The sequence below is a fragment of the Bubalus bubalis genome, chromosome 5 (assembly GCF_019923935.1).
Source record: "Bubalus bubalis isolate 160015118507 breed Murrah chromosome 5, NDDB_SH_1, whole genome shotgun sequence".
NCBI classification, from domain to species: domain Eukaryota; kingdom Metazoa; phylum Chordata; class Mammalia; order Artiodactyla; family Bovidae; genus Bubalus; species Bubalus bubalis.
In genome coordinates, this window is record NC_059161.1 from 4,313,518 (window position 1) to 4,328,139 (window position 14,622).

Consider the following 14,622-nt stretch of genomic DNA (forward strand, 5'->3'; position numbering starts at 1 on the left):
ACTTGGCAGTATTACATTGTGTGTATGTGTGTGTACACGTACACACCGCATCTTATTCGTCCACTCGTCTGTTGATGGATAGTTAGGCTGCTTCCATATACTGGCAATTGTGAATAGTGCTCCTGTGAGCATTGGGGTTCATGTATCTTTTCCAATTTGTGTTTTTGGCTTTTTTTTGGATATATACCCATGAGTGGAATTGCTAGATCATTGGTAGCCCTGCTTTTCGTTTTCTGAGGCGTCTCCGTTCTGTTTTCCATGGTGGCTGTACCAGTTTACAGTCCTGTCGTAGTGTAGGGCCATTCCCATTTCTCCACATCCTCGCCGACATTTGTTCTTCTTGGTGATGCCGTTCTGACAGGTGTGAGGTGATGTCTCATTGTGGTTTTAGTTGCATTTCTCAGATTCACGATGTTGAGCACCTTTTCATGCATCTGTTGGCATGTCCTCTTTGGGAAAATGTCTATTGAGGATTTTAAGTAGAAATTTAAGGTGATGTATTTTGGTCTAGTTTCTGTGGGCTGTAATATATTTAATTACATATTTACCACATTTAAATGTTTTTCAAATTAAAACCAGTATATTAAGTGGAGTTAAATCTGAAAATTTATATTTTAGAATCTTAATGTCCAAGGTGTATAAATAAAAAATGAGTTGCTTTTGATTTGTAAGAGTTTGACCAAATTATTCATTTTATTATTCCTGTTCTAAAGGTCGTTAAAACCCTTAAACTATCGAAATATTTAATTTTGAACCTCATCGATTGTAAATATTTAAAGAAAAATATTTTAATTATTTTTAAAAAGTAGCTCTGACAATCGTAAGAGTATTTGAACTCGAGTGCTGCTGTGGCTGCCTTGCTTTCTCTGGGTGATGCCCTCTGTCTATTGTTTACAGATCCGGAGGTGCTGTGGAAGTTCCCAGAGGACTTTGCAGACCAGGTTGGAACCACATCATTTTTAAAAAGCATTTAAAATTGAATATTGATGATTATTACTGCTGTTACTGCTACTACTGGTACTGAAGCTACTGCTGCCTATGAATCACTCCAAGTATTTCCTCTTGGTCAGCTCTGAGAATAAAAGCCATGTATGGAGAGTATCTGGAAAAGGTTTGGAAGTTGCCAGCGAGATGGGTGATGAAGAGGCCCATCTTGAAGCTAATAGGAAGTGAATGTTCACAGTTTCCATGTGTTTTTACACTCTTTTAATGTATCTGTGGAAAGTATATTTAGAAACACTTAAGCATTTCCCCAACAGAAAGACTGATGGTGCGGTTCTTTGAGGAATACCCTTCTGTCGGTAAAACAGAAGGGTGCTACTTAGCTCTTTCTTAGCTCTGTAAGTAAGACAGTAAGAAGTAGCAACTGCTGTAACTAAGAGACCAGTTCTGTCCTTGTTACAGTAATATTGGGATCATTAATATATATAAGTTGAACTGGCATTATTTCCTTGTTTTAAAATAATTCTTATTTGTAGCTTTATTTTCTTAAAACAGGAGACTTCAAAATGAATTTACTGTATTTGTATTTTAAGTGTAATCTTCTGTAGTTCCTTAAGTATTTAGTGTGACCAAAACTGTGAATTATTTTGACATGATGTGTGTAAATTAAAAAATCCTTATAGTTTATATTATACATTTATAATTTTGAAGTGAATTATATGGGTAACCATACACATTTAAATTTTTACACAAAATACTACTCTTTCTGGAAATCTGATGAGCAGGTTCCTTTTTTTTCTTTTGTCTGCAAAGAAATGGGGTGAAACAATTTTGTCACTGTTAAAATTATAAAATTATAACCCTACAAGCTTAAGCATGTTAAGTTCACAGATATAATTTACAAAAATGAAAGCTGATAAAAGTATTCATTTTAAAGCAGTTAATTCAGAAATATGCTGACATGTGATTTTGATGTGGAAGAATAATTTATAATATGAAAATCCGTATCTAAGATTAGGAAATTTCGCTGAAAATGTGAGTTCAGTGAGCATGTTAAATATTAGTTAGATTGACTGTTGTTTCACATAATAAGAGAATATGTGCTTTTAATTTGTCTTTAGCCTTTTGGAGAAAGAATAGACTTATAAGTATTTTAGGTATGTAAGTGGGTACAGTGAAGACGGGATTTGTACATATGAGGCTCCATTGGGTTTGTTCCTCAGTAATGGAAAGTTACTTCCCTTGGATCTGCCTTTAATGTAGGAGTTCAGTTTAGTTGCTCAGTCAAGTCTGACTCTTTGCGACCCCATGGACTGCAGCGCACCAGGCTTCCCTGTCCATCACCAACTCCCAGAGCTTGCTCAAACTCATGTCCATTGAGTCAGTGATGCCATCCAACCATTTCATCCTTTATCATCCCCTTTTCCTCCCATTTTCAGTCTTTCCCAGCATCAGGGTCTTTTCCAGTGAGTCCGTTCTTGACACCAGGTGCCAAAAGTATTGGAGTTTCAGCTTCAGCGTCAGTCCTTCCAATGAATATCCAGGACTGATTTCCTTTAGGGTTGACTGGTTTGATCTCCTTGCCGTGCAAGGGACTCTCAAGAGTCTTCTCCAACACCACAGTTCAAAAGCATCAATTCTTCGGTGCTCAGCTTTTTTCATGGTCCAACTCCCACATCCATACATGACTACTGGAGAAACCATAGCTTTGACTAGATGGACGTTTGTTGGCAAAGTAATGTCTTTGCTTTTTAATATGCTGTCTGGGTTTGTCTCAGCTATGCAGGAGACCTGGGTTCGATTCCTGGGTGGGGAAAATCTCCTGGAGAAGGAAATGGCAACCCACTCCAGTGTTCTTGCCTGGAGAATCCCATGGACAGAGGAGCCTGCGGGCTGTTGTCTGTGGGGTCGAAAGAATCAGACACGACAGCAATTAAACCACCACGACGGGAAGTTAGGTTAGAGCCTTGCTGACTCATTTTACTGTTGTAAAATTCTGTTTCTCTCTTGGTCTTTCTAGTTCTCTCTGGTCTCACCTCCTGTCCGGATTCTTTATTTCTGTGTAATTTCTAACTCTTAAAACTGCCCCTGAGAATTCCTAGGGCATCTGGAGGCTCCTCACTTTGGGTTTGCTGAAGTGATGGCATGCTTGTGGAGTTCAGCTGCAGTAAATTTTTCAGTGAGACAGACTGTTGCTGTTCCTCTTTGTGACTGATAAACTGGTGATAGGAATGTCTTAGCTGTTGCTTTGTTTCCCACATTTGTGAGGTCAGGGGAACATTAATAAGCCCTCACATACTTAATGAAACACAGAAGCATTTGACCACGTAAAGTTGATGAGCATTCATAACCCTCAGGATTTCAGGGCATAGCAGTTCTTGTAGACTTTTTGGAAGGAACTTTAGGTAGTATTTTGTTTAACTACTTCACTTTATATCTAAAGAAACCACATTTCGTGTGGGAATCCAGCCATGGGCTGTGAAGAATGGTTTTGTTGTATGCTTTTTGGCGAATATTCTGAACACTACAGATGACCCGTGGTGCTAGTGGTAAAGAACCTGCCCACCAGTGCAGAAGACGTAAGAGACATGGTTTTGATCCCTGGGTTGGGAAGATTCCCTGGAGAAGGGCAAGGCAACCTCCTCCAGTACTGTTGCCTGGAGAGTCCTGTGGACAGAGGAGCCTGGTGGGCTGCAGTCTGTGGGGTCACAAAGAGTCAGACACGACAGAAGCGACTTAGCACAGCACACAGCACTCTGTGTTTCTCGTCGCTTTTATCTTTTCCTGGTTTCGTATATGAATTGTCTCCTTCTTCCTAAACAGCCTTTTCAGTGGATCTGGGATGCTTCAGTAAAGATAATTCTTTTTAAAAAAGCTCTTTGTTTAGCTCTTACCATGTACTAGGCACTGTGCTAGGTGCTTATGTGCATAATTGATTTTATCTTCATCCTTCCAGTATTGTTAGAAGATAGTATCGGTCCTGAAACTGAGACTTAAGTAAGAAACTGGCCTGATAACATTGCTTAGAAGAGGCAGAGCTAAGACTTGAGGGCAGGTTTGTCTAACTCAGAAGCATGTGCTATTAACAAGTAAGGTATATTATTATTTCTGCTTGGAATGCTGACCCAAGCCCTACTTGCTTATTTTAGCTCTTTTTAAAAAAATTTAGTATATAAAGTCCCCTATCCCCTAGTATCTTTATAATTGGAAAGCAGTGTGTTTTTTAATCCACAGAAGTAATAGCAATTCATTTACTCCTTTGGTTCTACCTCATGGAGCTCTTGATCCATCATAGGCATTTGTTTATTATATGGAAAATAATAAACCAATTTTTATTTGGTTTCCTTCTTTTGGCAATAGAAGAACCAGTGGGACAACCCAAATCACACTTCAGAAGGAGTTGTAATTGATTTGATTTTAGCTTTTTTGTTTTTTTTTTTACAGTGGAGAATTTTGTGTAAGGAGAGTGGGAGATGAAGCTACAAACATAAATTGGGCTGAGTCTTGGCAACAATTAAAGGCCTTGCTAAAGAGGTGGTGCTTCCAACGAACTAAGGAGAGTGTGATATAACAAAACAAGTATGTTAGGAATAGTAATTGGAAAAGATTTCAGTATGGATTGGTCGTGGGAGAAACTGGAAGCAAGGAAGTAAGTGACTTTGCAGAAGACTAGCTGAGGAGTAACTAGGATCTGAAAGAGCTGGTTATGTTAGGAATGAAAAAGAGGAAGAACGTGTTGACCCTGAAGTAAATCGACTGCCAGCAAAGGTGGGTTTCTTTGGGATCCGCAGAGAGTTGCATCTTGAGGTCTGCAGCTTGAGCCCCGTGCAAGTCCCACAGGGCAGGCGAAGAAGAAGTCTTTTATAGAAGAGCGACAGGAAGTGGGGAGGGTCGTGGAGACCAAGAGTCTGTGGCTTTTCGTTGACTGAGCCCTTGTGGGAGGGAAGCGGAGCCGGTCTTCTTCCTGTTGGGCTCTGTTAGGGCCTGAGAGCTCCCCCTTCTGGTCACCCCACTCTCTCTAGTTCAGGCTCCTGTTTATTAAGCTTTTGCAGGCGTGATGCGGGGAGCCTGTGCACAGAGGTGTTCTGGGCTGCACTGGGTAGAGAAGAGTAATGAGAGGCTGAGTCATGTTTTGGCTCTTGAAGGAATGTTGAATTATCTTCCATGCAAATGGAGGGGACTTTGGGGAATCAGGAAAAATGGAGTTGTGCACCCGTAGGAGATGAAAAGGTGTGAATGAATTAGAGGATTTACAGACAGATTTAGTCAATGTCAGTTTTATGTCTTGCAAATGCATTGAGGAACGTGGCTGAGAAGATGGATGCAGAAGAAATGCTGCCCTTCCTGCCGCAGGTGATAGCATCGTCTCCCGTTACATTCCAGAGACCTTCACCACTTCTGGATGAAATGAGTAATTTTGTGTCTTTTTGCTGCTGTCAAGCTGAGCTCTCCATTGCTCTTATATTCCCGTTGTTCACATTTACACTTAATAGCTTGATGCTATTTTTCACAGTACTTGACTTTTTGCCCTCACTTTCTGCTTGTCATCTTCATGGCTCACATTTCTATGTGTCTGCTGTTTTCATGTACCGTTGGCCTCATAAGGCCATGGTTGGTCTGTATTTCTTGAGTACGAGGACTCAGTCTTTGTGAGCGAAATATACCTTTAGAGAATGGTCAGAAATCAAATCTCACACATGCTGGACTCAGGTCTGTGTTTGAGTCATGGCTTTGTACTTACAGATTGTATGAAGTGTTGCTTTTGGCAAGAGTTTTTTATCTCTCTTAATTCCTCATTTGCAAAATAGGGCTGATTCTACTGATCTGACAAAATGAGGAAAAGAATGGAGTCTATGAAGCATAGTGCCTGGCACATGGGAAACACTCCATGAACGGGAGCCAGCAGCTTTATTATTATATTGTAAGGCCATGAATGTTTATTAAGTTATGATGAGGACCAGATAGAACTGCTTTATGTAGAATGTTGTTTTTGTGGTTCGATAACTAGTTTGAGAATTTTGCTGCTTTATAGACCTTCAGGAAGATTATAGTGTTAAGTAGGAAGAAATTTTTCCTCTGCCCTTCTAGGCTCTTCAGGTTGGTCTTAGAATTAAACTGACATCAAACAGATGAACAGGAGACAAGCAAACAGAAGTCTAATAACATGTCCACATGGGAGCGGGGCTGCCCTGGTGGCTCCGTGGTAAAGAACCTGCCTGAAGGTCCCCTGGGGGAGGAACTGGCACCCCACTCCAGTATTCTTGCCTGGAGAGTCCCATGGACAGAGGAGCCTGGCAGTCTTTGGTCCAGGGGGTCCCAAAAGAATTGGACATGACTTAGCAGCTAAACAGCAACATGTGGGAGAGACCCAGGAAAACTGGGAACTTGCCCGAAGAGCTGAAGCCTTCTCCTCAAGCACCATGTTCAGCTAAAGACAGGAGAGGATGTCTGGGGTAGTGGTCTGTGAACTTGGAGGGGAGAAAAGCAATTCCCGTGGAGATGGAAAAGCAGGTGTCTGGTGCACAGATGTTTGCTGGGCCTGCAGAGAGCGGGGACGCAGCGTGACTCGGGTCTCTAGGCTAGTTCCCACCCCCCACCCCACCCCCGCACCTGGCCTGTGTTCACAGAGGTCTCTGGTGATAGTTCTATTCTGGGAACAGGCCCTCTGTCTAAATACCTTTAGGCGGTTATGGGGAGGGAGCAAGGCCCACTTCCTCAGTCTCAATTTCTTACAAAAGAATCAGCCCGAAGAAATCCTCCTGCCAAAGAGACACATTTTGTGGTGGCAGATATTGCTTCCTGACAGTAACACGAGAGATGCTTTCAGGATGGCTCCCTGCAGAAGTCTAAGACCACGGAGTCATAATCTTTTAGTGATGGCTGACACATAGACATCCCTAGGTGTATTTACGTAATTTTTAGATAGGAAAAGTAGCGTTTTGAGGAGCTGACCCCAGGCCATATTTCTGACTCACCTGTAACTCTTCCCTCTTGCAGCACTTAGTTTCCTGCTCGGCGTTTGATTCTGGGCTGTTTCTCACGTTTCAGATGCCCTTTTCCACTTCTCTTAAGTACTTCCTTTATAATGCAGCTTAGATGTTTTATCTGCTGCAATATATTGAAGAATTCCTCCTGTTTGTGTTCCACGGTCATCTTTGCCTTTCCAGGTTGCTCAGTGATAACAGATCCGCCTGCAGTGTGAGAGGCACAGCAGACGTGGGTCCCATCCCGGGGTCAGAGGATCCCTTGGAGGAGGAACTGGCAGTCCACTCCAGTATTCTCGCCTGGGGAAGTCCTGTGGACAGAGGAGCCTGGCGGCCACAGCCCACAGGGTCGCAAAGGGTGGGACACGGCTGAGCACGCCCACAGTCATTTTGAGTCACTGTGTTTACCACGCTCCCTGGTGTGGAGGAATTGTTCTTATGTGTCTTATCCCAGTGAGAGCTCCCACTGAAGCCTCTTTCCCCAGCCGGGGACTTTCTATATGAATTTTTGACCTGTGTTTCCCCCACTCAGCTGCTCTAATCAATGTGTCACCAAACCCTATTGCTTGTGCCTCTTTTATGTCTTGTAAATCTGTCTCAACTACTTCTAAGTTCCTTTCCTTAATTCACATCCTCCTAACTCTTCTTTTCACCTCTGTTTTTGTCCCTATTTAATATATTCTCCTTTGAAATGTCACCTTTCCATAAGTTAGTTTTTACGTGTGCAGAAAGCACGTCCTGGGGTCATTGCTTACTGAACGCACTGGGCAGGATGTGGGTCTCTCGCCACCATTGTTTTATTGTTTCGAAGCTTGTCTGACGCTTCTGTTTCATGGTTTTGTTTTTAAGTTAGCCTGCTTGGTTTTGTGGTTAAGCAAACCTGCTTTCTTACGTGATCATAAACTTTCAGGGGTCCCCCAAAGTCCCCTAAAGTTCCTCTCTAACTGCAGTCCCCTAATGGGATTTCTGGGCTAACTATTTGATCGTCCTATTCTATCCCTGGCTGTGAGAGCATACTGTCGTTGGGGCTTACAGTGTGCTGGGCAGTTCTAACTGCTTTACCTGTCCTCGTAACACCCTGTGAGCCTGAGGGGCTATGGTAATTCCCACTTCACAGATGAGGAAGCAGAACGGATGTGGCAGGAGTCACACAGCTAGAAAGTAGCAGGGTCATCATTCTAAGGCAGTGTGACTGCAGAGCCTGCTGACCTGAAGGCTGGTTAAACCCGGTTCTCCCCACTAACACCTTCAAGGTGAAGTCCAGCCCTCTTACCAGGATCGAGCCCTTGCTCAGGGCCTCTGTTTCCACCTGAAGCCTCTTCTTGCTCTGTCTCCCTCCCCCTTTACCTAATAAGGCAGTGGTGTGCATTTCATAGCAGACATTCGTTTCCCTTATGCATTAACCCCAGCCATCCACCTCCATTCTCTCCTTGAACATGGGAGTCCTTCGGCCTGAGATGCCTGTCTCCTGCTTGCTCTTCCCTCGCCTGTGTTTCTGGTCTCGGCTCAGAGGTCGTATCCTCCGAGGAGCCCTCTGTCACCGGCCTGGATTGGATGTGCCTCTGAGTTCCCACAGCGTTTTGCTTCCCGTGATGCTCACCAGATCTGCCACCTCCCTACTTTCTGTTTATTCCATTAGGCCAGAGGTTTCTGAGACTAGTATTAAAGAATATTTTTAATGGAGGGTATAATTATAAACAGTGAAAGTGAAAGTCACTCAGTCATGTCCCACTCTTAGGGACCCCACAGACTGTAGCCTGCTAGATTCCTTTGTTTGTGGGATTCTCCAGGCAGGAATACTGGAGTGGGTTGCCATGCCCTCCTCCAGGGCATCTTTCCAACCCAGGGATTGAACCCTGGGCTTCCCAGGGGGTGCAGTGGTAAAGAATCCGCCTGCCAATGTAGGAGACACAAGAGACGTGGGCTCGATCCCTGGGTTGGGAAGATCCCCCTGGAGTGGGAAATGGCACCCACTTCAGTGTTCTTGCCTAGAAAATTCTGTGGCCAGAGGTGCCTGGCAGGCTGTAAAGTCCACAGGGTCTCCAAGAGTCGGACACAACTGAGCATGCACCCACGCTCCTGCATTGCAGGCAGACTTTCTACCATCTGAGCCCCAGGGAAGCCCCTCCATACGTATAGTTAACCTTTATTCCTTCAGAGTGCCCGGACGTGGCTGGTTAAACAAGCGTTTTCTCGACAGGTACTTCAAGTATGGCCTTGGTTGTATAGTCAGTGTTTCCAGTTGTATCCTGGGTGAAATGAGTGACAGGGTCTTATTAAACTTGTGCAGATAACAGTATTGCCATGAGAATTCAAGGGGCCCGGTGAGAGTTTCTGAGGGAGGGAAGGAATCAATGAGAACTAGATGTAATTTAAAAATTATATTTCTGTTCACAGAAGCAGAGTTTACGGAGTGGTTGTGGGTTACAGACAACTTAGGAAGGAGGCAAGGGCTTCCATATAAATGTCCAGAAAATAGAACATTTTGCAACAGCATCAAACATATTTCAAACAGTGAAATTTCCTGCATTAGTTTATTCAGTGCGATGCAGTTAATTATTGTTCTGCTGGATATTGCCACAGCAGTTTCATGAAACTTTCTACTTCCTGACTAAAAAGAGTCTTGGAGAGCCTGACTCTGTCCAATGGAATGGCCTGAGCATTGTCAGTTCAAAAACCTGCACCCATGAATTTGTTCTTTGAAGTGTCAGTGGTTGGAGGTACCTGAGATGACTACTGCCACTAAGCTCCAAGACTGACCTTTGTTGAAGACAAATTCTATAGCTTCTAACAGTCTTCAGGGTATCAGAAACAAGAGTAAACCATCTGCGGATGATAGAGACTTAGTGGGCTGTTGTTAATTTATTGATGATTATGCTCAAGTGTGAAATGCCTGTTGAGGGTTCATCGTAAAAGTAAAACATGGAAAAGGAAATTTGTTTGTTTCTGTTGTATGATAATGAAGATAATAAAACCATTCAAAAAAAAAGGTTTTAGAATGTGTGTAAGAACAATGTGTAAGCCTGTTTTCTGAGGATCCAGTTCAAGTTATGTCTGATTTATGAAAATGGGTGAACAGAATTTTTATAGAGGAAAGATCTTGAGAATGTAACATGCAATAATCCTGAGGCATAGTATAGTGATAGTATACTCAGAGTGTCAAGTAAAGAGATTTAGTGGATCTGGAGGAGGGCTCAGACAAACACATTTTTATATAACTTCGAGGTTAAGTTAGGTGCATATCTAGCTGGGAACCACTGGTTTAGAAGAGTCAAGGGATTTAAAATAGAGAAGGAAGATTATGTCCAGGTGAAGATTCTAAATAACAACTGAAACTAGATCTCGTAATATTTCGTTATTGTTGCCTCGTATCACCAGGCAAAGCACTGCTGGGAGTCTGGTGAGTGTTGGAGAATTCGGCAGAACTATTTCATAAGAGATTTGACCCTTGTTTTCCTGGAGAGTAAAACATATTCCGGAGAGCAAGGGTGCTGGCATGTCTCTAGATACTTCCCATAAAGCATGTGCTTTCTGAGATATTTCATACTCATAACATTTACATGTACAGATTTAACCTAGAGCAGGCTAAGGGTCTCTTCTGATTGGTCAGCTTTTTGTATAATAACAATTCTGTTAAACCACCCTTATGATAATATATCAAACAAGACAAATTCCCTATAGCATCTCATTTTATAAGAGTATACATCCTTGAGTTTTTCAGGGAGCTTCAAGGAAATCCCCCAGATAGTTTTAGTTAAAAAACAGATCCTGCAGGTTTTTAATTTTTTTCTGTATTCAGAATCTGAGTTTGGGAAGGCAAAATTTAAAAAGTTGTTAAAAGATTTGGATATTTGACTATGATTGGGTTCAGAGGTGCCTAAGAAGCAAGCATTTGATTATGTGACAATAAAATATTTAAAAGTAAATATAGGCAGTAACATGATTGAATGTGTATATTGAATGAGGATTGAATGTTCCTCTTTCATAAGTGAGGAACTTTTGTGACCCTCCTCCCCACTCTTGAATAATAGAAGACATAATAAAGTCTGTATCAAACACAGAGAATTATTCTGCAGAGACCCAGAGTTTTGACTGTCCCAGAGGCGCATGGAGCCAAGAGGAACCTTTCCTGGTGTAGGCAGAGGGTGAATCAGAAGCCCATCAAAACTGAGTGAACTTTAACAATTTTCATAGCTTCCTTCCAGAGTCAGGAATCAGCAAGCATTTTAAGCTTTATTCATTGCGCTGTGTCCTATTCAAGAACAAACTGATACTTAAAGACGCATCTCAGAGATCTGCAAGGTCACACTGATTTCATTGTCGTCTTCATAAGCATCACATTTGTGTTCTGTGTGTTAACGTGCGGTGCATCCATGATTGCTGTCATCAGATGAATCCACGTGTCTTTTATTTATTTTTTAATTTTATTTTATTTTTAAACTTTACATAATTGTCCACGTGTCTTTTAAAAATTTACCAGTTTTAATTTCTAATATATTACATTTCAGCAATTGTCACATAAACGCTAGCTCATCACCGTCCTCATTAAGTCCCAAGAATATAGAAGTAAACAGTTGAAAAAGCCCAAGAATCACTGTTTAGGATAAAACTATTCTTTGGAAACAAAAACATATCCACGGTTGTATTTATCTGACACTGTTGTTCATCATGTAGTCTTAACCACTCATATTAATTATAACTTTTAACCTGGACAAGTAACTTCTGTTTCACAGAAAATGAGAAAGCAAGCACTGGGTGGAGGGGGCATGGATAACTGAGCACCTGGTGTCCTGCACAAGCATCTTGACAGACCACCAGACTCGGTCCCATGGTCCCCTTTCTGTAGCCACACGTTTCCCTCCCCCCTCGCTGCGTAGTGGCCAAAGTGAACACATTCAGTAACATGACCCAAAAGTGTAGCCTTTTTACAGCACACAGAAATGAGAAGTATATAGACTTGAATATGCTTGGTGATCAGTGTTTTTGGTATTTTAGAAGTTATCTAGGGTTTTAATATATTATTTTTGTTCATGGTCAGTCGTGTCTGACTCTTTGCAACCCCATGGACTATAGCCCACCAGGCTCCTCCGTCCATGAAATTCTCCAGGCAAGAATACTGGAGTGGGTTGCCATTTCCTCATCCAGGGGATCTTCCCAACCCAGGGATCCAGCCCTCGTCTTGTGCAGCTCCTGTATTGGCAGGTGGATTCTTTACTACTGAGTCACCTGGGAAGGCCCTTTAATACAGTGTATAGTATAATGAGTATTTATTGATTAACTCAATATCAGTTTAATGTTTTGGTTACCTCAAGAGTTTTGAAATTGTTTCAGCATATATATTACAAACTATAGTTACTATTGAAATAAAGCTTGCCAGAATAATGATACAATTTGGTTGAATATTTACATCTTTTATAACCTTAAGCAGTATGCCATGTTAGCTAATTTAGCCTGTATGCATTTGGGAAAAGCAAACTGAGATAGAATGAACGTGTGCTTATGTTTTAATTAACATTCAGAAGTCAGAAGTCACAGCTATATTTACTAAAGTAAAATGATGAAACTAGATGTTTGCTGAGGATGTTCCTTAATTATGTGAATCTGAATTCACTATAAATTTTCTGGAAGTCTGGCACATTTGAAGTATTAGTTCAATTTCCTTATTTATAGGACTTTGAGGAATAATCAGTTTATGCACGTTTCTCTCTATAAGCCAATCAGAGTAGAGCTGCTTTAATTTATTTAACATTTTTGTAAAGGACTCTGTCTTTTAGAACAGTTAAGGTTCACAGCAAAATGGAGAGAAAGGTGCAGTGATGTCTCGTTTACGCCCTGCAGCCGCGTTTGCACAGCCTCTGGCTTTATCCGTATCTTTACCGGATGGTGCGTTATTTACCAAGAATGAACCTACACTGACACGTACTGGCCCAGAGTCCAGAGTCCACCTTAAGGCTCACTCTTGCTATTGCACCATCTATGGGTTTAGACAGATGTGTAATGACACAGCCACCATTATAGTAACACATGGGTATTTTCAGCGTCCTAAAAATTCCCTGTGCTCTGCCTGGCTATTTCACCCTGCCATCCCCAGCCCTGGCAACCACTTGTCTTCTTACAGTCTCCATTTATCTCCATCAGTCTCTAAGTCATGTCTGACTCTCTGCAACCCCAAGAACTGTGGTACTCCAGGCTCCTCTGTCCTTCACCGTCTCCCAGAGTTTGCTCAGATTCGTGTCCATTGAGTCGGTGATGCTACCTAACCATCTAATCCTCTGCCACCCCTTTCTCCTTTTATCAGTCTTTCCCAGCACCAGGGTCTTTTCCAGTGAGTTGACTCTTTGCATCAGGTGGCCAAAGTATTGGAGCTGCAACATCAGTCTTTTCAATGAATATTCAGGGTTGATTTCCTTTAGGATTGACTGGTTTGATCTTCTTGCTGTTCAAGGGACTCTCAAGAATCTTCTTCAGCACCACAGTTTGGAAGCATCAATTCTTTGGTGCTCAGCGTGCCTTATGGTCCAACTCTCATATGCATACATGCCTACTGGAAAAACCATAGCTTTTATTATTGTCTCTATAGTTATTGCCTTTTCACAGAGTATATAATCTTCTCAGATTGGCCCCTTTCACTTAGTAATACACATTGAAGCTTTCTCCATGTCTTTTTATAGCTTGGTAGCTTCTTTCTTTTTAGTGCTGGAAAATATTCCATTGTCTGGAAGTACCGGAGTTTATCCATTTACCCACAGAAGGACATTTTAATTGCTGCCAAGTTTTGGCAATTGTGAATAAAGCTGCTATAAATGTCCATATTTGGGAGTTTAAATTATGAGACTTTATAATCTATAGTTTATTGACACTTTCCAGAGGTATTCTCCAGAGGTATTTCACACTAACTCAATTAAAGAAAAGACTTTTCTGGATTATATGCATGTAGATTCATAGACATGAGAAATTTTGGTGATAATTTTAGGTGTATTTTCCATAGTGAACAGATAATATAGGCGTGTAAAAGACTGAAAGACATATTGTTGAAAGTGATGCTTTATTTTACGAGGCCTTTTAGTTGTGTTTTTGGTTGTTACTTTTATGATACCAGAGGTGAAAATTTTGTGAAATATCAAACAAGTTTACTTAACCTAAGCAGTTAGCATGTACCTAACAGTGTTCTTGCTTGGAGAATCCCAGGGACGGGGGAGCCTGGTAGGCTACCATCTATGCGGTCACACAGAGTCGGACACGACTGAAGTGACTTAGCATAGCATAGCAAAGCTGCCTTAAAATTACTTATAGAATATTTTTTTTTTTTTGGCAAGGTACCAGTCTGGCAACATGAGGCTGTAAACAGAAAGACATGTGGTCCTTGCCTTCCAGAAGTCCTGTTCATGGGGAGAAAGACTGGTTTGGGAACCAAAAGTGAGATGATAATGTGTTTCTGCTTTGAATGTATGCCTTGAAGGAAATCACTTTTGCTCCTTGAAGTGCCGTCTCTTCTCTGTTAAGTGGGGATGCGGGTTACTGGTTGGTTTCTACAGTATTTGCTTCTCCGTCCGACTGCAACAGGGGGCTTGCCAAGTGGTCCCAGTGGAAAGGAGCCCGTGCCAGTGCAGGGCATGGGAGAGACGAGGGTAAAATCCCTGAGTCAGAAGATCCCCTGGAGGAGGGGATGGCAGCCCACTCCAGTGTTCTTGCCTAG

The 14,622-nt window shown here is 42.0% G+C and overlaps 1 protein-coding gene across 7 annotated transcripts in view; it reads left to right on the plus strand.

Moving 5' to 3' along the window:
* DENND1B (DENN domain containing 1B) overlaps nt 1–14,622 on the plus strand; it is a 279,905-nt gene that overhangs the window by 93,445 nt on the left and 171,838 nt on the right. For 6 of the 7 annotated variants that reach the window (XM_025285317.3, XM_025285321.3, XM_025285327.3 and 3 more), the window contains exon 3: nt 898–941. The exons of the other annotated variant lie outside the window; for it this stretch is intronic. In XM_025285317.3, the coding sequence (XP_025141102.3) occupies nt 898–941 (44 nt within the window). The remainder of the gene's footprint in view (nt 1–897; nt 942–14,622) is intronic. 7 annotated transcript variants of the gene reach the window in all.